Source organism: Terrapene carolina, unplaced genomic scaffold, assembly GCF_002925995.2.
Source record: "Terrapene carolina triunguis isolate 2854851 unplaced genomic scaffold, T_m_triunguis-2.0 Scaffold141, whole genome shotgun sequence".
In the NCBI taxonomy this organism is placed as follows: Eukaryota; Metazoa; Chordata; order Testudines; family Emydidae; genus Terrapene; species Terrapene triunguis.
The window spans coordinates 8,834,812-8,858,879 of NW_020664492.1; the positions used below are offsets into that span (position 1 = coordinate 8,834,812).

Sequence of the window (24,068 nt, forward strand, 5' to 3'; positions counted from 1 at the left end):
TTTTATTTCCTTCTAATGTGATAGTTTACAGATGGCAAGAAGAAAGGAGTCTTCATCTGTGGACCATCAGTGGTCATGAACTAGAGCCTCAGATCCGCTGTCCTAATGCATGCAGAGATCTAGTATATTCCAAGAAGGATTTTTTTTTGCTTAAGATTACAGCTGTGCAGCTGCATTAAAACTGCACCCTATAGCCACTACCGGTGAACACTGACCAAGTATATGGGCACAGTCCTATTGAATTAAAAGACTCCCTATATGGGCTTGCAGTGAGATTCAGCCAGAGGCAAGCTAGGTTCCTTGTTCAAAATGTGCCCATGCGAAATGGCTCAGAACATTTCACAGAGCTCTAGTAATTAGAAGAGAGATATACTTATAAACTGTACATTTCAAGAAGTGTTTATATATATATAATGCTTTTTGTGCTTCTTCCAGCTGGAATGCCCCTGGGAAGAACATACCTGGAAAATGTTCAGTTTCCAAAAGTGGGTAAGAATGAAGGAAAGGAAATTAACAGCCCAGTCAAAGAAGGGGGAAAAAAGTGCTTTATAGGAGGCAGCAAGAGTCAGATCCTAAAGGAAGAGAGGTATACTCATCAATGTTATTTGCATTTCAAACACTAGTTAATTGCAATGTTATTTGATGTTCTTTATATTACCCTGAAGTTGGAATCTCTAACACAGATCATGAATAATTCACATGGGAGGACAGAGTAGGTGACCCAACAGGTCTCTTCCATTTCCAGTTCCTTTGGTGATCTTAATTTGAAAAGTCAGCAGCGACCCCCAGGATACATGACAACAATAGGCCAGTAAATACTAATTAGGACAGATGGCAAGATACTGGTTAAAAGACACCCAACTAGATCACAGAAAACCTTGCAGAAAATTATTAACCAAATCAAATAGTTATCATCCAAGGGTGTTTCCTACCACATAATACTTGAACAATTTTGAATATTGTAGGATATGAGGAACAAAGATGAACGGTACTGTAGTTTGAGCTTTTTCCAGTGATGCAAAGAAAGCTTTAGATATGATCAAGTGGGATTAGCTACTAGCCAATCTGTAGACAATTAGGACAGGGCAGAATTTTACCCAGCAGGTAAAAGTCCTTTATGGAAATCTCACAATCATCCATCCCATCTATGCTAGAGAATTAAAAACAAAAACAAAAAAACCCAACAAAAAACAGTTTCTAACATTGTTTCAGCTTCATCAATGTTAGCAACACTGGGTACCCTCTTGTAGAGGAGCTACTGACGGCCAATCATGTGTCAGTTAGACCTCATCTCAATATGACTAGATCAGCGGTTCTCAACCAGGGTACACAGGTCTTCCAGGGGGTACATCAACTCATCTAGATATTTGCCTAGTTTTACAACAGGCTACTACTGAAGTCAGTACAAACTAAAATTTCATACACTTACTTGTGTACTGCTTTATATACTATCCACTGAAATGTGAGTACAAGATTTATATTCCAGTGGATATAAGGTAAAAATGAGAAAGTAAGCAGTTTTTCAGTAATCGTGTGCTGTGACGCTTTTGTATTTTTAGGTCTGATTTTGTAAGCAAGTAGTTGATAAGTGAGGTGAAATTTGGGGGTAGACAAATCAGACTCCTGAAAGGGATACAGTAGTCTGGAAAGGTTGAGAGCCACTGGACTAGATTACACACTTATTAAAAATGGTAGTGGCAGCTAATGGTCTGCCTATGCAAGGGCCCCCACTGTTGTCATCATTGGTGGAACTGAAATGGTGTTAGCAACATTGGGAAATGTCTCTGGTATGAACAAGGTTTCAATGGCTACAAATGACCACTCCCTTGGGATATTCCAGCTTGAGAGAAGGACAGATCTGGGTTACCTTTTTCTTTCTTAGGTTTTGGTTTGTAGTGAAATCCCATAGTTCAGCTGATACAACAAAGTAAGGATGCATTGTAGTACTGTGGAATGAGAGTGAAAAAAGTAAATCAATATATTAATTCTATTACTATGGTCTCAAAAGAGGGAATTTGAATAATAATTAGATTCTAAAATTCAGTGCAGAAAAGCAAAGGGATGTTGTCCTATCAAAGGACACACACACATGAAAAAACACCATTCAGAAGAACTAAGCACTTCTTCAAATGGTTAACATAACACCAAATATTAGGTCAGCATTTCCCAACGCCTCCTCCCTCCGCTCCTGTAACCAGGCCCTGGGGATTCCAGATAAAGGAGGCTTTGTGGTGAGCACAGAGAAAGTGGTAAATCCTGAGGTAACTGATTCTTGGGCTTTGTCAATGGTAACCACAGAAAACATACTCCTTTTTAAATGGCAGTTTCGGCTAGTGAGTGTTTCTAAACGTGCACTGATATTAGGCAATATTATAGGGCAATATCCATTTTCCTCTGTTCATGTTAATGCTGTTTTTATTTTCTCTCCTGCAAAGTTCACATAATTGGGGCCCTATCCTGTGAGGTGCTGAGCATCATTTGTGATGGATTAAGTACCCTCAGCTGCCCCTGGACTTCATAGGAGTCGAAGGCACTCACCACTTTTCAGCACTGGACCAAAAGTCATTATTTACTGTTCTTCTCTAAGGCTGACTAATGAACATTCTTAGTAGCACCATGCACATGAAGATAGGCCCTTGCTCAAGATAGAGAAATTAATTTCTCTGAGAAGCGCACACAAAGAATAAAAGTTGCTAGAATCCTAAGTATTTCTACAGAAGATAAAATTCCTTTAAGATAAGCTGGCTACCATCTGTCACACGGGTCCTGTTCAGGCACATGTCTAGGGGAGGAGGAACAGGAGTAGGACCAGAAGTATTAGAAATCAGATGGTAGCATATCACATTTTGGAGCAGGGAGGGAGACAACTGGTTGCTGGGGTGGATGGTACCATTTATTAGGAGCAGCAGGATGCAACTTTGTAATTGGGAGAAGAAAGTCAAGCTGAGATACTTTAGTTGGTGTCTGGGAGGATTGAACATTTGCTAGGAGAATGATGGATCAGATTGCTTTGGAGATACCAGAGTTCAGGGGAGGGATTGGCTGCTCCAGACAAACACACTTATACATAGCTTTTCTGCAGGTTAACAATCTGTTAAACAATGGGAAAATGGATGACACATTAGTGAAAGTCTGTAAAGTATAATGACATCACTGCCACTTAATACATTATAAAGTCACATTAGGGAGTAGGGGAAACTATTAAAATCCTTTCACTGTGGAACAATGATATAAAATAATTATAACTGTATTTATATTTTGAAGCGAATAATGATTTTTTGTTCATTTGCAGAAAAGTACTAACATCATGGGAAAAAGCCCAGTATTGTGGAAACAGACACTATAGATGGAAGAGACCAATTAGATTATGCAGTCTCTTTCCCTGCAAATATAATATGTAGTACAGTACTCTGCAGATTACATAAATTCTATTTCAGGAAGTAGAGAAAATTTCATTAGCGATATTACAGCCAAACTGAATTAAAGTTACATTAAAAACATTCAGATGACTGTACAGTTCCTTACTACTCTTTAAGATACAATATACATCAGGCTAATTTCTTAGTAAGACACATTAAGAATTTGCAAAGGCATTGGACATGACGGTGTCTTTCCCCAGAAAATAGGATTACTTTTTGGTTTGGTGATTCCAGAACCCAAAGAAAAGAAACTAGTGAAAACCTTTGAACAAGAACACAAACCACCTAAAACAGTGACCATTAGGGACAGCAATAAGTGATGATTTTTGCCACTGACCTGCTATGTGGCTTTGAGCAAGTTTCCCTATCTGTAAAACAGGAATAATGAAACTTACCTCCTTTGTAAAAGACTGTCTATTGATGAAAAAAGTCTTAAAAGCATAACTATTGCATGCTAGTGTTGATAAATACTATTTCCTTGCATTCACCTGTCATCCAAGCATTTTTCTGTATTATCATTCATTTTAGCGATTGAAATGGCTTATTAAGAATTCCTTTGATTCTTCTCCCAGATTTTGTGACAGAGAAGAGGATTTTCGTTTTGAACGTACATGTCAAACTCAGAGAAATACACAGATTTAAGATGTATTTGTGTTGGGGGGAGGGAAGGTTATATTGTGATATATACTTGAGTAGGTCCATTGTATTCTTGACTGTGACAGTTAGGGGGCAACAGATGAGCTGTCTTAAACTTACCTGACAGGGTGTCCCCAGCTACTGTCTCTGGAACTTGGGTTATATATACCTGGTACTTCTTTTATGAGGACTCTCTCTACTGTGACTTGAGGTATCATATAGAATGACAGGCAGACTGTAATAAAATAATGAATCCTTCTTAAAAGTACCATCAGCCTTGTATTACTCCAAGCCTCAACGCACAATACATTTTAAATATAAAAAGACATTAAAGATAATAAATTATTATAAATGAGTAACAAACATCTTCAATATCCATATAAAAACATCCCAATGGGAAAACTTATAAATGCATTTTAACTATTCTAAAACAACAAAAACCAAAACTGACAGCTACTGTTAAAAAGCCATGGAAAAAGCTCTTAAAATGCATCCAACCTGAAATTACAATTATAGAAGGAAACGTTTCTATAAAATGATTTTAAAAGGGTATATGACTGTGACAGTCAAGTACAGAACAAAAGAAACAAAGTCACACAGAGAGTCAAAGCACAAGATGGGGATAAAAAGCTTGGGGGACAATTTCAAAGGCACCAAGCACCGAACTCCCATTGACTTTCAAATGCAGTCAGGCACTTGTGCCTTTGAAAATCTTCCCCTAGATCTTCCACACGTGAATCTTTTCTGCAATCACACACCAATTTGCATGGTCAAAGTATGAATGAATAACATGTAGCTCAGGAACATGATGTTCTATCAGTTCAACCAACTCCCCTTCTTTAAAAACATGGTAGTACCTAAGACAAGCCCCATTAGGACTCCTTTGCGGCTGTTTGTTCCATGTGGCCATGGAACAATAATTATTGGTATCCTGTAGAGAGCTGTCTGTTTTCCTTCTGTTTTGGAGTTGGTGGAAAGCTGATTGTTTTGGGTGATAATCTATTTTAAGTTGCTGTTTGACATCTTTTTGATGGGAAACCAGGTCAGGTAAACACACTCTGCTGCAGTCATGAATTATAGCTGGAGACACTGGGGGCTGCTTAGTGTCCTGGCCTAATTCTGAATAACAACTTTTGAAAGGCACTGGGTGACATATCATAGGTGACCCTGGTTCTACAGCTACTTCAGAAGCATTATCTTCAGAATTCTGCCTGCAACGCAAAGACAAGTTGGAAATATGCTTCATGAAGCCACCTTGCCTGATTTTTTCAAAAAGCTTTCCCCTGTTTAATTCATCCAGCTGAATATTGCCATTGGAAAATGTGCTAAGCTCTCTTTGGTGCCACTGATTACTCAAGTCCAATATTGAATCAAGTGATCTTGAAAAGAGAGACCATCTCAGGGATTTTTCAAATAAGTTGTGTGTGGTTTCCTTCTCCCCCACAAAGGATGAACTTCTTGCTTGCCTGTGTACTTTTAAAGTGCCAGCTAACTTAGGGGAGTGTTGGTCCAAAGCCAGCCTTTTGTCCTTTTGATTAATTGATTTCTGTATTCCACGCGAACAAGTGTTACTCAAGGTCCAGGAAGGTGGTGAAGGATTCCAAGGAACAAAGACATCCTGCTTTTCAAATTTTCGCCGTTTTTGCTCCATTGCCCACACGTATATCATCATCTGGCCACCTACTCTCAAGGTGCGAGCCATCTCCTTTATCGCTCGCACGCGCCGCTCCTTTGTTGAAAAATGGTGGATCACTGGAACAGAACATATAAAGTGAATAAATATCCCTCAAATCACTAATGAATAGTACACAGAAAAATATTGGTTCGGACACACTGGCTTGAACCCCAGGAAAGAATCATCTGTCTTCTACTGTACTACACTATGCTACAGCCTTTCCATATGTGAAAGGAACTCAGAGCAGATTTATTTTATAAATACAATAAAATTAAAACGCATGTATTGGTGCTAGTGACAAGTTCCAGACTGACAGCAACTGCAGCTCCACTTACTCACGAAATAAGTACAAGACGGGTAGTTCCCTATTTTTTACCCTGTTAGCATGGCCCAACTGTGGTCTGAAGACAGCGCTTCTAAGGGAATAGGGGTCTACCCAGTCCATATAAATTTACTCCAATAAGAGTGACACAAGGATGCCAATTATTGTGATGTGGACACCTGTTAAATAAAAACTGGACTGAAATCACCTACTCATTTTGCTTAAGTAATTGAACAGCCACCGAACAACTAATACAATAAAGATAATCTGTCACTACTAGTTCTGGGTGAATTTAAACCATTGACATAGCAGTGAAAGGGTCCATAACCACTTACCAGTCATCTAGTCTTGCTAGTTCACAGTGTTAAAGATAACTTGTTGAATAATTAGTCCTATTTTTATTTAGTAAAATATGTATGCTATTACCAATAGTTAAAGTATAGTGAGAACTTGGTAGTTACAGTAGCATAAAGATTTTTGTTACCTCATTCGTAAAAGTGTTTTGAGAGCTACTGATAAGAAGTTCTATATTATTATTATTTTACTATGATATGGTCTTGTTTTTATGTTCATAACTTTCTGAACCATTCACCTTTGCAGCTGAAATTCTCCATGCTTGATCCAAAATCCTTTAAGCCACATTTAAGTTATGAGAAAATGAAAAATAAATACATTTTCCCATCACAAAAAATTATCATCTCACTCTTTTAGACAGCACTACTGAAAAAAATGGCTGAAGTTTGAAACTTAACATGGCCTCACTGAGGCCAAGTGTGAAAACAAATTAGTTTTGATTAAACAAAGATGTGACCATTTGAAGATTGGATACTGAGCATGCACAGTAGAAATGTTCCCATGTCTACAAGGCTCCCCTTTATGCTGTGTCTTGGTGGATAGTTATTTACAGAATGTTGCAATAAATAGTTGTCACTGGATGGGCCGAATTCTGAAGTCAAACTCAAGCAAATCTCCCAAAGACTTTACTCACAAAACCTTTGCTTGAGTCAGAACTGAGTTCAGGATTTGACTGACATCAATAAAAAAATTGCCCAAATACCACCTGCGTAGGCTCAGGATTTGGCACAGCATTTTGCCTGAATGAACACTGATCTTAATTATATTGGAGAAATTCCATGGTAGACAATGACAGATATCAGATTCTGGTATACAGTAGGGACTTCAGGATTTGGTTGATTGGTAATAGGGGTATGAATTCCATAGTTACATTGAAGGCAAGGTATAACTAAGGAGCAGTCAAGGATTTTAGCAGTAGTGGTAGAGTGAAAAGGACTAATAGTAAAGATGTACAAGATAGAGCAACCAAATTTGATGCAAGTCTGGATATGGGAAGATGAGAGAGAGAGAGAGAGAGAGAGAGAAAAAAGTCAAACAGAACACTGAGGTTGTGAACATTTGTGATGGGGAAGATGCTGAACACAAGCTATGACTACACATCTTCACGAGATCTGGGGATGGAAAAAGTTTTGCTCAATTTTTTATCCAACCTTTTCCCTAAATTTTCTTTAGTGAAAATGTCCACACAAATTACTGCCTGTGTTTCTATGCACTATCACCTCAAGCGTTGGTGATAAAGTAACTTTGCGTTACAGTGCTGAAGTGCCTGCCCCCATATGCAAATTATACATCTCACTGGGAAAAACTGTCACCCCCTTACAGAAATGTATGTGCACAAAATGCTGGCAGCATAGCTAGATGTTCAGCACATCTTTATCTGTCAGGGTGAGCAACGTTCAACCAGATCTGCTTTCCCTCAGAGGAAAGAGATACTTCTAGAATTAAAAGAATAACAGCATGGAATCAAGCTAAAATAGGGAAACACTGCCAGAAATGAATGATGAATTCACCTTCTCTGCAGCAATGAGAAGATCAAAAGCTAATCTTTAAAGAAATAGGCTCTTTCAACATCTAGTTATTCAGCTACTCTGCCTGTATGTTTCACTGGTTCTAGAAGAACAGAAATCAATTCCAAAAATGCTCAAATTCTACAGCAATAGCTGAGAGTCTGACATTGAAACATTATGGTCATTTTAATTAAAAAGGCTTCCAGTAGCATTTAAAGGGTTACAGTTTATTAATAAAACCTTCAGATGCTTAGAAAAAGTTTAGTGTTCGTACAATGAATTTGTGTGGAATGAGGAGTAAGTTTGAAATTCCCTGAGGCCTGGTCCACACTACCCCCCCACTTCGGACTAAGGTACGCAAATTCAGCTACGTTAATAACGTAGCTGAATTCGAAGTACCTTAGTCCGAACTTACCACGGTCCAGACGCGGCAGGAAGGCTCCCCCGTCGATGCCGCGTACTCCTGTCGGCGAGCTGGAGTAGCGGCGTCGACGGCGAGCACTTCCGGGATCGATCCCAGAACATCGATTGCCTGCCGCCGGACCCTCCGGTAAGTGTAGACGTACCCTGAGTGATGCATTACATTAAAAAAGGCATAACCTGAGGAAGCAAAGAGAAAGTGTTCTCCTATGATAACATCAAGTTGCACTTAAATTTCAGATCCTCATGAGTCTTATCATGCATTTTTCTTTTTAACCAAAGGTACGCTTGTCAGGGACCACAATTAGAACACACTCCCAGTCACCTAAAGCAGGCTGCTTATGGGAAAAATCATTTAGCTCTCTCTTTATACATTCAAATCTTTATAACTAAATATTAGTTAATTTACAATTAGGTCTTGTTTCAAAGACAGAGCTACTTGCTTTCTTAACTTTGTTGGGAAGGATATATAAATATTCATTTTGAACCTGGGATTTCACTCTCCACTAGCACCAAATTAAACAGCATTGAGCCTGATTCTCCATTCTTTTAAAGTCTCAGGACTGCTTAAATTACACTAGCAGCACCAGCCCCCAAAGGGCCAGTTGGACAATCATGGATCAGCGGAGTACAGCAGTGGTCCAATCACCCTCCCCCACTTTCTCCAGCAGCACTCCCTACACAAGAGCCAGGAAACTCCCAAGTTAGCTGGTCAAGCTACCTTTAAGGTTGTTTTAAGGCACCAGAACACCACAAAAGAGCCTTAACAAAGGCCAGAATCTGGACCGGTTGCCATGACCTTGAAATATATTTATGTCTTAATGTGACAGTGACCAATACTTTAAATGAAAAGTGGTGTTTGTTTTGTCTTAAATAATAAAAAAAAAAAAACCCATTGGCTGAAATTACCTAGCATCAGTTTTGTCCTCAACCATAAGAATAATGAAGGCTGGGGGGAAGTGAAAGAGACAGAATGAGTGTTGCCATATACAAAATAAAAGTTCTGTCCTGCGCATTCTGTCACAGAACCACTGACTTCAACACGGGTAAGGGTTTGCAGATCAAACCCCATTTCCTTCTTGGCGCAGCTACCACCCACAATACAGGGGGAAAAATGGTTACTCACCTTCTCGTCACCGTTGTTCATCGAGGTGTGTTGTTCACGTCCATTCCAATCAGGTGTGTGCGTGTGCACATGCACGGTAGCCAGAAAACTTTTCCCATAGCAGCCTCCATTGGGTTGGCCTGGGCACCCCTGGAGTCGTGCCTCCATGGTGCTCAATATAGAGCTCTCTTGACCCTCCACCCCCTCAGTTCCTTCTTACCAGCCCTGAGCCCTGGTGGAGTGCGCAGTGATTGGGAGTGTGGGAACCCCCATCAGCTTGTAGCACTCACGGATACAGGACGTGATCCAGGACAAAATCTGTTGAGAAGAGACAGGAAGACCTTTCATTCTGTCCGCCACTGCCACAAATAACTGGATGGACTTCTGGAACGGCTTCGTTCTCTCGATGTAGAAGGCTAGCGCTCTGTGGACATCTAAAGAGTGAAGCCTTTGCTCCCTGCCAGTCGAGTGTGGCTTAGGATAGAACACTGGGAGGAAGATGTCTTGGTTGATGTGAAACTGTGACACAACCTTCGGTAGGAAAGCAGGGTGAGGCCTGAGCTGAACTTTGTCCTTACGGTGTAAGGGGGCTCTGATGTCAGGGCCTTGAGCTCAGACACCCTCCTGGCTGAGGTTATTGCTACCAGGAATGCCACATTGAAAGAGAGACAGAGCAGGGAGCATGTCGCCAAAGGTTCAAAGGGTGGTCCCATGAGTCTGGAAATGACCAGATTGAGGTCCCAAGCCAGGACAGGCTGTCGGACATGTCGGTATAGCCTGTCGAGACCTTTAAGGAAACAGCTGACCATAGGGTTAGCAAAGACCAAGCGGCCCTCTGCGCCTGGGTGGAAGGCAGAGATGGCAGCCAAGTGAACCCTTATTGACGACATGGACAGCCTCTGCTGCTTGAGATGGAGAAAATAGTCCAGTATAAGTGGCATGGAGGCGAGAGTCGGGGATGAACGGTGCTGTGCCGACCAGATTGAAAATCTCTTCCACCTGGCAAGGTAGGTAGCCCTCATGGAGGGTTTCCTGCTGCCAAGGAGGACTTGTCTAACCTGATCCAAGCAAGAACGCTCCATCGGATTCAGCCACGGAGCTTCCATGCCGCGAAGTGCAGCGACTCGAGGTTCTGGTGTTGGAGACGGCCGTGATCCTGAGTTAATAAGTCTGGGAAGAGTGGCAGGGTGACTGGAGCTTCCATGGATATTTCCAGGAATGATGTGTACCAGTGCTGGTGGGACCAGGCTGGAGCTATCAATATCACCAAAGCTTGCTCCCTCCGTACCTTGAGGAGCACCTAGTGAACGAGTGGTATGGGCGGAAACGTGTATAGGAGATGACCTCCACATGGGAGGAGAACGCATCCACGATGGAGCCCGGGCTGTGATTCAGGAAAGAGCAAAACTGCTGGCACTTTTTGTTGCGTCGCGAACAGGTCTATCTGGGGAAAGCCCCACTGATGGAAGATTGAGTTTGCAACATCCGGGCGAAGGGACCACTCGTGGCCGTGGAACAACCTGCTGAGAGTCCGCCAACTTGTTCTGTACTCCAGGGAGGTATGATGCTTTCAGGTGTATTGAATGCTCTACATAGAAGTCCCACAGCATGAGGGCTTCCTGGCACAGGAGAGAGGAGCGTGAATCCCCCCCGCCCTTTGTTGATATAAAACATTGCTGTGGTGTTGTCTGTCATGACTGATACACATCTCCCTGTCAAGTGAGCTCGGAAATTCTGGCATGCCAGGCGTACCGCTCTCAGCTCTCCGACATTGATGTGGAGAGTGAGTTTCGCCTGAGACCAGAGGCCTTGTGTCCTGAGGTCTCCCAAATGTGCTCCCCAGCCCAAGGCTGATGCATCCGTCACTACGGAGAGATATGGCTAAGGACTGGTGAACCGGGACCCCTGCACATACTACCTGTGGGTTGAGCCACCACAGGAGGGAGTCGAGTACCAGGTGAGGCAGGGTTACGATCCTGTCCAAGCTGTCCCGGACTGGCCGATACACTGACGCTATCCACGACTGAAGAGGTCAAAGTCTGAGTCTGGCATGTTGTACTACGTAGGTACAAGCGGCCATGTGTCCTAGAAGTTTCAAGCAATTCCTTGCTGTGGTGGTGGGGAACTACCTGAGACCTCGAATGATGTTGCCGAGGGCTTGAAATCTTGCTTCTGGGAGAAATGCCCTGGCCTGTGTTCAGTCCAGTACCACCCCCACAAACTCTATCCTCTGAACTGGGGACAGTGTTGATTTCCCCTCGTTCAGCAGAAGGCCCAACTCGTGGAAAGACGCTCTTATGAAGGTGACTTGCATCTCCATTTGAGTCCTGGATTGGCCCTTGATCAGCCAGTCGTCGAGGTATGGGAACACCTGTACCTGTCGCCTGTGCAGGAACGTGGCCACGACTGCCATGCACTTGGTGAACACTTGAGGTGCCACTTACAAGCCGAACGGGAGGACTGTGAACTGGTAGTGGGTGTTGTTCACTACAAACCTGAGGTATTTTCTGTGGGACGGAGTTATTGATATGTGAAAGTACGCATCCTTCAAGTCGAGGGCGACATACCAGTCTCCTGGATCCAATGAATGGGTGATGGAGGCCAGAGAGACCATGCAGAACTTGAGTTTCTTCATGAACCTGTTGAGTTCTTGCAGGTCTAGGATGAGCCTGAGCCCACCCTTGGTGGTCTGAATTAATACGGGACTGTGCACAGTAGAAAGGGGATAGTCAGGATGAAAAGGTAAGGTGGGGTGGATCCAGATCTTGCTCTGGTGCACTGTCCTTGACTGTACCTTCAAAAGTCCTGTTTCGGGACAGGGTCTTGGCGGTGTCCGCGATGGTTTTTATGAGCGGCAGAACAATACAGGAAGACATTCAGAGGGCGTGAGGATATCCACCATGGGATCAGAATCCTCGACTACATCCTCTGCCTTGATGCCCAGAGCCTGGGCAACCCGGCGCAGCAATTGTTGTAACACCCTGCTGTCTTCAAGCACTGGGGCTATGGCAGTGCCTGCCAATGCCTTGTCCGGCAACGAGGATGAGGAGGCCCCCATGAACGGCAGCTGCTCCCTGCCGTCAGCACCCAAGGGGTCCCATGACTCTCGGGGGTCCCGAGCAGGTGCTGACATTGATGGTGCCATGCCCCTCGGTGCCGGGGCTGTCGGCTCCGAACTAGGTGCCGAAATCAGTATCGGAATCGCTGTCATTGCCGCTGATGGTGCAGAAGTCACTATCGGTGCTGATGCCAGTGCTGGTGACGGTGCCACAGCCGATGGCATCGACGTAGGTGGTAGCAACTCACTGACTGGTCACTTGGCCGAAGGCAGAATAAAGGTGGCCAAAGCTACCGCTGAGCAGGACCCCTGGCTCTGGTGGAAGGCCCAGGGAGTCCAGAAGGGCCACTGCGATGGATTCTGCCATCGCAGCGGCCACGGTGCCGGATAAGCCCGTCTCTCCCACCGTGACCTGGACCTCCTGGCTACTGCTCCTATCGGAGTGGTAGGAGTAGGAGTCGGACTCCAAGGTCTCAGAAAAGGAAGACCACGGCGGAGCCGTACTTCGGGGCACCAATCGTTGGGAGTTCGGGGACAGACTGGGCTCTCTTGCTGGAGGAGCAGGTGCCGGAGGATGCCATGGAGAAGGAGAGTACCGGGACATCATCGCCAGCTTCCCTCTTAATTGCACGTGGGGGTGGGTTGGTGCCGATGGTGCTGGTATCTCCTCTGTCCTAGGGGGCGAGAATGGCACCATGAGGCACAGCAACTCCTGAGCCGCCGCAAAAGCCTCTGGTGTCGAGGGGAGTGGCAGTTGCTGGCCACTAGGGTCTGGCAAACATGGCGGGCCTGGAGTCAACTGCCTCGCCTGGCCAGGAGTTGACACGGCCCTGCCCTGGGATCTAGTGCTGTGGCCTGACTGGGGTCTCACAGTCGTCGGCTCCTTGGATTCGGCTGGGGGAGAACGAATCCTCTCCGGCTTTTTTCTTCTGAGGCACCGGCGACTGAGACCGGTGCCTACCCTCTGAGTGGTTGTGGGAGGAACCATGCCGGTGCCGAGCATCTCAGGAAGAATCCTTTCTCGGCACTGGTTCCTGGGATGATGGTGCCGGGGTGCTCCGCAGCGACGAGAATGTGCTGGGAGCAGGGTCCCCTGACTCCGGATCCGACTGGGGTGGAGACCTGCCTCCATAAGTAGAACTTTAAGCCACTGTTCCCTTTCTTTAAGAGTTCTGGAACACAACTCGCAGCAGATTTTACAACGGTCCTTTTGGTGACCTTCCCCATGGCACCTTAAACAAGAGGCGTGAGGGTCGCTATTTGGCATGCGCTTAGCGCAGATCTTACAGTTTTTAAATCCCGGGGACTGCAGCATACCATGGCTCTGGGGATTCGCAAGTGGGGGTGAGACCCCCCCAACTAACTCTAAACTACTACTATACAATAACTAACTACAGATGAACTATATACAAATGACGAAGATAGAGGCACTTGCTGAAGCAAGGGCTATGGGACATTCCAGCTAACCATCACTGGTGGTTAAGAAGGAACTGAGGAGGTGGAGGGTCGGCAGGGCCCTATATTGAGCACCATGGAGGCTTGACTCCAGGGAGCACCCAGGCCGATCCGACGGATGCTGCTATGGGAAAAATCTTCCGGCTACCATGCACGTTGAATTGACATGAACAAGCACTCGAAGAAGAACAGAGGTTACTAGTTAACTTTTGTGTACTCTCTAGTAGAGGAAAACACACATTGTAGGACCTAAATTCCCTACAGCCATTGGTTGTGTGTTGGACCTCACAAATCTACTTAGGGTGGGCCTAGTCTGTTCTGGGAAGGGAGACTGCCAAGACAAAATCTAGGTGCTGCAAAAAGTGGTGCTAGCACTTTAGTAGGTGGCACTTTACAGCCAGTATTGAACTAGCATCCCAGCATGGTGCTTAAGGGTGCTGCAATCCTAGAGCTGCTCTTTCAGAGAGGTAAATTCAAGTTCCCAACCACTTGTGGTCATCTACCATTCAAATACATACTCATCCTTAGGGTGCTATGGTGAGGGAGGGGAGTGAGTTAGCTATATTGATGCATCTCTCCTCCTCTGTATCCCTTCTTGCAGCAGTCCCTTCTCCCTCTTTCCTCCACTCTCTCTCAGCTGCTCAGTATAGCCTCTTTCCCCATGACCACTGGAAGAGAGCCCTCTCTCTCAGTAAACTAGCCTGTCCCCACCCACCTGCCACTGCTTGCACCTTCAGAGTTTGTACAGAGCTGTACAAAGTTGCATCCAGTGTTACAAAAACTGCTAAAAAAGCAAAAGCAAAGAGTTTTGGAACTGATCTCATGTGTCAGGGCATAAGCCAACCTCTAGTCACTGTGGGTTAGGACAAAAATTTCTATTCAAATTTCCTTATTCTGTAACTACCTACTGTAGGGTTCCGTGCACTTTTCCATGAAGCACTTGATGCTGGCCGCTCATGAGCAGGATACTGGATGAGGTAAATCAGTGGTCTGATCTAATCTGGCAATTCTTATGTTTTTATGTTTGTGCCAGCTTCTCCCCATCATAGCTTATTCTGCTGTCACTGGACTGCTGCTGGCTCCTGGCAAGAGATGGGGCAGCCGGGTAGAACAGAGCCTGATTACTGGTGGAGGAGATATTAGGTGGATTCTCCATCACTGACAATTTTTAAATCAAAATCAAGAGGATTTTTTTTTTTAAAGATATACTCTAGTTCAAAAGAAATTATTTTGGGGAAGGTCTATGGCCTGTGTGATACATGAGATCAGACTAGATGATCACAATGGTCCCCTCCAACCCTGGACTCTATGAATCAGTGGTTTTTACTCATCTCCTCCACCACCCACTCACCGTTCCTTTGCCCTACTCCACCATGCCATGGTAACCCCCTGAAATTCTCAAGTAAATGGGTAGCCCTGAAGGTGTTTTACATTCTAGAATTAGCCAATATCTTGAGGGTTAGAGATTCAATACGTCTCTCCTAGATAGGGGATTTGTTCCAAGTGCCACTGTTACATTTAAACATGGGTAATTATAAATTAAATTTCCCCCTATAGCCTGATCTGCAGAAGGTATTATTCAATTTCTGGTCTAAACTTGTTTAGCTTTGCTGCTCTGATCCACCTCAGAAGCTGCTGTACATCAATGATGGATGAACAATTCGCAAGTGTGATAAGGAAGGTTAACATTGTGTCATGGTTAATTTTAGTTCAAGTCATGGACAAGTCACAAGCAGTAAACAAAAATTCACGGGAGCCTGTGACCTGCACCTGTAACCAGGCAGCAGAGCTGGCAGGGGAAGGGGAGGAATGACAGCTGAAGGAGTTGATTCTGCTTCTGCTGGCTGGACTTCGCTCTGAGTGTGGGGCAGGGGAAGTCTTTCAAGCCTGCACTGTTCTGGGTGCTGGGGGTAGAGGTGCCCACTTAGCCCCCATTTTACCCCCTCCATCCAGTTCCTGCTTTGCTTTGCTTGCTTCTGCTCCTGCTGGCTGATGTCTCTGGCTGGCTCTGAGTGGCCCTGGTTTGCATTACAATGACAGACACTAAGGTCCAGACTCTCAGACCATGCAGCTTTATTACAGTCAATAGAGCTATGCGGATTTACACCAGGTAAGGAGCTGCCCCAAAGTTTCTGTATGGCAATGGGTTAGTTACAATATACAATCTAAAGGCACTGAGAAAGCATGTTCTCATTATGATGTACTCAGTTCAGTTTCAACAGGAGCTTTAAACTTCACCCACTGATGGCCTCTTCTTCAAGCAGGAGCAACCCACAACTGGGAAGAATGGAGAGAAGGAAACAGAAAGAAAAAGGGAGCAAGAGGAAACAAAAAACCAAACCAAAACAAAAAGCTTGTACACCAGGAACAGAGGAAGCTTTGAGAATTCTGGCCATGATTTTCAGAAGTGACTAGTGACTTCTGGCTGCTCAACGTTAAGACGTTAAAGGGACTTGATTTTTAGAGGGTAAGTGTTCAGAACTTTCTGGAACACAAAGTCCCTTTAAGGTACCCCAAAATCACAAGTCTCTTTTGAAAATCTTGTTCTTTGTCTACTGCAGCACTCAGTGTCCTCTGTAACTGTTGTTCAGTGCTTAGATACCATTGTGACAGGCACCTTAGGAAAAAAAGATAGCATTGTGAGGTGGTGGTGTATGAAAGGTTAAAACTAGGAACCTACACCATGTACTGCATGACGGGAACTAGTAGGAAGACACTGAATTTTACAATTCCCCCAAACAAGTCAATGTGAAGGAGAAATCTAGATACAAAGGCCTGGAGCCACAAAGGGACTTAGGCATTGCAGTGCTCAGTGCTGCAACACCTAACTCCGAGGCACCTAGAAAAAAATCACAGAAGTAACACTGCAATCCACAAAGCCTGAGTTAGGCACCTAGTCTCCCTGTACAATGAATTGGGAGAGGTAGGTGCCTTTAAATGTGATCCACAAAACCAGCACAGTAGGCCGGGAGCCGCCTCAGCTAGCCAATGGGAGAACCACCTTTTTGCTGGAGATAGGTGCCTAAGTCAGGGTGGCAGGCTCAGAAGCTGCCTACCTCCACACACAACAGCTAGGGAAGGCTGTTCTCCCTTATAAACTTTAGCCCAATGGTTAGGGAACTCAGCAGGGATGTGGACAAGCATGGGTTCAAGCCCTCCCTTTGCCTGAGGAGAAGGGATTTGAAGAGGGATCTGCTATGTCTCAGGCGAGTGCTTTAACCATCAGACCATAGAAAGAGTCTCCCTATTTCTCTGGCACAATTAATATTTATTTATTCATTCAATTAACGTGGAACAACTTCAACAGGAGAGATTGAGGGAGCCCCAAATCAGAATATCCCATTATCCAGTGATGAGGTCACTCCCCTGAGAGGTAGCAGATCTCTCCTCAAATCCGTTCTCCTCATTTGGGGGTGGGGCGGTGGGTCTGAAGTAGGGGTCTCCCATATCCCCAGTGAGAACCCTAATCACTGGGCTAAAGGTTATAAGGGAGATCCTCCCCTGCCCCAGCTATTCTGTGGGGAGTGAGGCAGCCTATGAGCCCACATACCAGATCAGGCAAGACAGACAGAGGAGCACCTGTTCTCCCCTGGTTCACATATCATTTTGGTGCTTAGGCGGGAGTTGGGTCTCTGGCTGCCTAGAGGGAGGCATCAGTGCACATGCTCAAATGCAGGAACATAGGCACTGACAGAATTTTTACTGCAAAAGCTTTAGGCACTAAGTGAGTTTAGGCACCTACAGGGTTAGACAGCAGCTGAGCAAGAGTTATGTGGATTACTGTGAAGCTGGGACTTAGGCACCTAACTACCTTTGTGGATCCAGGCTACAACTATTTGATTTGGGTGAGCTAAAGTTTCCTAACTTTCTGGTTATGGTCATCCTGGGATCAAGGTATTCGGTACTGACTTAGGTTCTGCTCCTGTGAACAGTTGCACTTGTGTGGACACCTGCACCGATGAGGAGTCCCATTGAAGTAGGGTATAGCGTAACGTATCTGTGGCCAAACGGAAACTTAATTGACAGGGGTCTGCATTAACACAACTGTTTGCAGGATCAGCACCTTACGTTGCAGACTAACAGTTGTTCTAAATTACACATTCCTTTTAATTTCAGCCAGGTGTCAACTCTCCCCAGCAGATCTAAAAGTAATTCCAAATGAATTTTGTACTGGGTGCTGTTCATTCCCAGCACTTTCATTTAAATTGAAGACTAAAAGATTTCCCACATCTGAAAAATACATAATGTAATTCTGATATGAAATGAAGAAGGGGGGGGGAGAACAGCATTTCAAAGATTCTCCTCTTCTTCGCTTCATAAAAATATAATTAATTGCTTCTTCTGTTAATTTAATACTGAGACTAATCCTACTAAAAGGGATTATTTAGAAAAGGCAGACAATGTAAGATACACTTTTATGCCATTCAGCTGTCTTCAAAGAACAAAACTGAAAGCATCCACAACTTTGAATTTTTTTTTTTTTTTTTTTAAAGAGAATTTTCAAAATGAGTATTTTAGGTCAGTGATTCAATTTAAACGCTGTTAAAGTGCAAGGAAAATAGTGTATTCAGAAATTACTTTGTCAAATTTTTATACTAAAGTTAAATCTCTTTAGGAGGAATTTGAAAAGTTTTCAAGGATCAGAGAATCACTATCTCAGAGCCTTTTTTTTTTTTATAGACTGTATATATACTTCAGATGTCACTTTATCTTTGACAGTTCCAGTAATAGGAACACGTGGAATAGATACAGAATGTAGGATTCCAAATAAAATGCAATTTTATTCTCCTCCTTACGATGGTATTAAAAGAAGGTGAGGGAAAAATAATAATAAACTAAAATGCCAATTACTTACTGCAGAGAATTTACTAGCTAAATTTCATTAATTTTCCCAAGAACTACTTCTTTCCCCACAACATACCCATTTACAAATTTCTTAGATGGTGAAATTCCTGCCACCTTAGATTTTTCCTATATTTGTGGACAGCACTTAACACATGTGGATGCAACCTTAATATAAACAATTATAATTATAAACGGTCGGTTTATTAAGGCCCTGACTCAGCAAGGTACTTACTCATGTGCCTAGCTTTAAGAATCTGGCTACATTGGCTACAGAGGGATTACTTTGTGTTTAAAGTTAAGCACAATTGTAAAGGGGTGAAGTCAGCATCAGCAAAAGACTGGTCACAGGGAGGTAGGGGTAACCACTGTAAAATATCAGCAAGTTGGGTTTAAAAAAAAGCAGGGTGGGGGGGGGAGAGAATCCTCTTTGAGCCTCTTATCTCTCTCTTTACTTAATTCTATCCTCAAAGAACTTACACTGGTTTGATCCCATAATCTTTAGTCATCCTAAATTTACACTGAGATCAATTGAAATTTTGCCTCAGTCAGGTCTGCAGGACTGGTCCCATTGAGGCAAGCTCATGATTCAAATGGTAAATCTATTACAAACATACACTTCCCTTCCTTTGGTCCTTTCTTCATATTAAATTGCTTTTCTTTAACAAGGAGAGCTTATTGCTAAGTGTGAGCCTGGAATGACACTCACTGAGACAGTCTATTAGAGAGACAAGGCGGGTGAAGTAATTTCTTTTATTGGACCAACTTCTGTTGGTGAGAGAGACAAGCTTTCGAGCTTCACAGAGCTCTTCCTCAAGTCTGGGAAATGTACTCAGAATATCATTGCTAAATACAAGGTGGAACACATTGTTTAGCGTAAGTAATTAAACACAGACAGCTGTGCCTCCCTTTCAGTGTTGCTCTATCTAGCTGGACGAGGAGGTTACTGGACAGCAATTTGAGTTGCTCACTGGTAGGCCCAAGGAGGGGGCTGGGATTTTAAATGGAGCATAAGGTGAGGAAGGAAAGAGCTCACGACACTCTCCATACAGGGTGCAACCTTGCAGTCCTTTCATAGTAACCCTTACCCTGGCACTAGCACCTGTGATGCAGCAGCAGAGAATGCTGTCCTGGGGCGAGAAACAGCCAATGAAAGGGCAGCTTGAGCTGGGATGGGGGCTTGGAATCCACCAGAGGGGGGCAGCTGGACCAAAAAACTGCTAGGGAAGAAGAAGAATCGAGATGTGAGCTGGTGGATGAATCGGATCCTGGGTAGGAGGGGAGGTGATAAAATAAAAGAAGAACAGGAGAATAAAAGTAGGGGACTAGGAAGTGAGAAGGAGGAAAGGAGGAAAATAGGAAAGGTTTCAGGTCAGGAGAAGCAGAAACAAAAATATACCCGGGTATCAGTATCAGAGGGGTAGCCGTGTTAGTCTGGTTCTGTAAAAAGCGACAAAGAGTCCTGTGGCACCTTATAGACTAACAGACGTATAGGAGCATAAGCTTTTGTGGGTGAATACGTCATGCGTCTGACGAAGTGGATATTCACCCACGAAAGCTTATGCTCCAATACATCTGTTAGTCTATAAGGTGCCACAGGACTCTTTGTTGCTATACCTGGGTATGTTAGCAGTCACTGTTAGAGAAGGGAAGTAGAGGGAAATAAAACCTACAGCTGTGCCAGAAAGAGAGTAGTATTAAGGGAAAATAACTGAAAGGAAATATAATTGCTGACAGAGATAATTGATCACAAAGGTCTGTAAGATGAAAACAGATCCTGGAAGCAGTAAACAAGAAGCCCATCCACAAAGGATCTCAAGTATATGAACAGAGAGAATGACTGTTTGAACATCTATTGACGGAAGACAGTTCAAAGGTGCCTAAATGGAGAAGCAAGGGCCCACTAGGTGAAGAAACCCCACTTGTGGATAAATGCAGTGAAAAGAGGTACAGCTGCAGAACATCGAATCTAAGGAGCTCTTCAAGCCCAAAAGAAGGAAAAGAACAGGACAGTTGGACTTACAGCCAAAGAGAAGAAAAGCTGATTCTTCTCTGCAGTGATCTCTCATTAATAATAATGCATTTGGTACTAACTGCACAGCATGTACAAGCTCACAACAGTTAACGTGTTGGTAAGCTATAGTTGTTTATTATTATTATAAGTGTAGTAGGAAGAGAGCCTGAGACATAAGTCCTTGTATCAGAGGCCTGGTATGAGGCAGGACCTGCTCCAGAATCTGGCAAGAACAGTGCTAATATTGCAGAAATACACATTCCTAAGAAGTACCTGAGTACCCACGCTAACACATCCCGATATCAAGTGGTACCAGAACATCCTGATATCAAGGATGGTACAAAAACATTCCCCAAGGAGAACAGAAACACACTGACCCCTCCTAAAAGATAAGGTCAGGAGGACAGTACGTAACTTGCTTTTATCAGGGTATAAAGATGTATCTCAGAGAGAGTATCTTCACCCAGCCTAGGGGGCAGTGGAAAGTCCTGCCACTGACTGAGCTGCGTCCGTTGTCACGGGCATACATGTCTTAGTACCCTCAGAGAGTCTGCCAGGTGCTATTACCGTGCTTCGTCAACAATAAACCTGACTGGGTGCTTTTGTACCTTAACAGATCTTTGGTCATTGGGCGGTTCGCTCGAGGTCTGCTGTGCCAACTGTCTGCGCAAAGCTGGGACAGCACTTAGGGAGAAAACACACACACACACACACACAAATATATCCAACCACATTAAGTAGTAAGTCTTTGGTAATGTTCTATATTATTTATGTTCCTGGTACAATTTTGGGGTTTCACCTTATAAAGTTCTAAAAATTTAAAATCATCCCTTGTCTTGGTTTGCCTCTGCCTCTCCTTACAGTTAGCATAACCTACTCCAGAGTCACCACATTTTCTCAAACAAAGCTCCTATTGATGTCAATGGGAGTTTTGCCCAAGTAAAGACTAGAGCTGTTTTAGTGCCTTATGCAGCAGGGCAGTGATTTTATTGAGTTATACCATGAAAATTCTGTGCTGTGGCTTCCTTAGAGCTTCTAGACTGACAATATGAACTTGAGAAGAAATCTTGTGAAGGTTGTTTAAACCTGAAAACTTTTTCCTTATTCCAAAGCCATAGTTGTGGTGTTCTGCGCAGTGAGCGATTGGAGGACAACAGTCATATTTACAAGTTGCTCAGTCAGTGACAAGCTGTCACTTAGCTTAATGACATGGAACAGATGGCCAAGCCCTAGTAACCAGGCAACAGATTGTTAAGTGCATGTGACTAAGATTTGAAACAAAGATGTATTGTCAACATGACAGCAGTAATAAGACCCCCAATGACCAATTACAATCTAAAATGAATAATTAAATTGCAAAAAGCTTAACAGGCCACTGACAGCCCAATGGAAACATGGAAAAACACAAGACCTGATTCTGGACTCACACCTGTTTTACAATGCTCTAACTTGTAACAGAATAGGGAACCTTAGAGATAGGGTTGTTCCTCATTGATGTAAGTTCCTAGAGGAAGGAGGAGGCAGCAATTCTAGTTAATATCATGATCAAGCTTTCTGGGATGCACCAGGCAGAGCTGCCTGTGTAATATCCACTAGAAGTAAACTTACAATTTGCTTCATAAATCCATTACAACTTGCCTCTTTTCAAAGATTTGTCAGTGCCAGGGACACTAGACCATACAAGTTCAATGGAGTTACTCCTGGTTTATACCAGTGTAAGTGAGATAAGAACAGCCCATAATAGTTAGCAAGAATTCCACTGATACACAGTGGTGTCAGCTGATAAGGACAGCATTCCTCAGCAACAAACTGCAGGGATGTTCTGCCAGTCCCAGCAAACACTGCAACTACCATCTTGGATTTTCTCTGTCTCAAAGGATTTGCTGGTTTAGGGATAGCTGATTTTAATTTATTTATTAAATTAAATAAATAACTCAGATGGTTTGGTAGCACCAAGGACCATCAAACTGCTTCCACAGCCAGTCTATGTAACCACCTGATCTTACTGTGATTAATTTCATCCACTCCACTTCTCTACCATCTTCACTTCTTTGGTTGCTACATTCACTTATTGCATATTCTTTCCAATTAGGCTGCAAGATCTGTGGGGCAGGGACCATATCTGTGTCTGTGTTTATTTAGTGCCTATCCCAGTGGGACTCTAGTCCTGACTGGGTCCTTTGGGTTTACCATAATAATTAATAGGATTCTGGGTTTCCTTCCTTTCATAAAAGTACTCCAAGATGTTGGCTGCAGAAGAGTATGCACAGGGGTTCGTTGGTTCAGGCTGTGAGCTTCCATTAGAACTCCTACACTTGCGAACATCATGTTAGTATATCACATGGGAAACTGGAGGAAGGAGCACAGACAATGTAAGATATTTTTATACAAATGTAAGATATTGTGGTTTAGGAGTTCATCTTCTCCTGCTATCTATTACTCACCTAAAACCTCAATCCCCTGTTTACAATATAAAAATTAGTTGCTGTGGCAATAATTATAATTTTCAACTGGAGGATTATGACTTCAGGAGGAGAAAATGCAGCAGGAGCAGATGAACACTTAAAAACAAGGGTCAGGTTTTCACGCAAATGTCACAAACAACTCCTCTCCTAGTAAACTGTTTTGAGAGCTATGGAGGAAATGTGCTATTTGAAGACAGTTACTCAACTGAAAGAAATGGGAGCGTCCATCTGAGTAAAGTATTCCCATTGACTTCAGACGAATCTCTGCCTTTAAATGGGACTACTCACACGAATAAAAGTTAAGCGTGTGCAGGATTGGGGCATATAAAAGTTAACCATTATCACTGCTATTAATAATAAAATAATAATAAAAGAGAAATTATGTAATAGAATAGTCTCTGAATAGAGAGGGGACCTTATATTCTCCTCTGTCTTGCACCGTTATTTATAACTGTGCAATGTTTACCACGCTGCCACTCTGGTTTGATAGAGTTTTTGAAATTGTTTGCAGTGAGGCATGAGTATATTGTGAAAGAAAAAAAGAAAAAAAGTGTAAAGGCTGTTTTTAGGGTCACCTACAATACTATGGGTTTGTCATTGGTTTCTGTATAGTACTGTACATACTGTTATATATAGGGCCCTACCAAATTCACAGCCATGAAAAACGTGTCATGCACTGTGAAATCTGGCCGCCTCCCTCCATGAAATCTGGCCTTTGGTGTGCTTTTACCCTATCCCGTGAAATCTGCATAGTAGAGACCAGCATTTCTCAAATTGGGGGTCCTGACCCAAAAG

At 43.5% G+C, this 24,068-nt stretch overlaps 1 protein-coding gene across 1 annotated transcript in view; it reads right to left on the reverse strand.

The window, feature by feature from the left end:
• Positions 1–3,165: 3,165 nt before the first annotated feature.
• The window catches only part of LOC112117710 (probable tRNA methyltransferase 9B), a 32,659-nt gene continuing 11,756 nt past the window's right edge, over positions 3,166–24,068 (reverse strand). Inside the window, exon 3 of the mRNA XM_024215753.3 lies at positions 3,166–5,807. Within this exon, the coding sequence (XP_024071521.1) occupies positions 4,774–5,807 (1,034 nt within the window). The 3' untranslated portion in view covers positions 3,166–4,773. The remainder of the gene's footprint in view (positions 5,808–24,068) is intronic.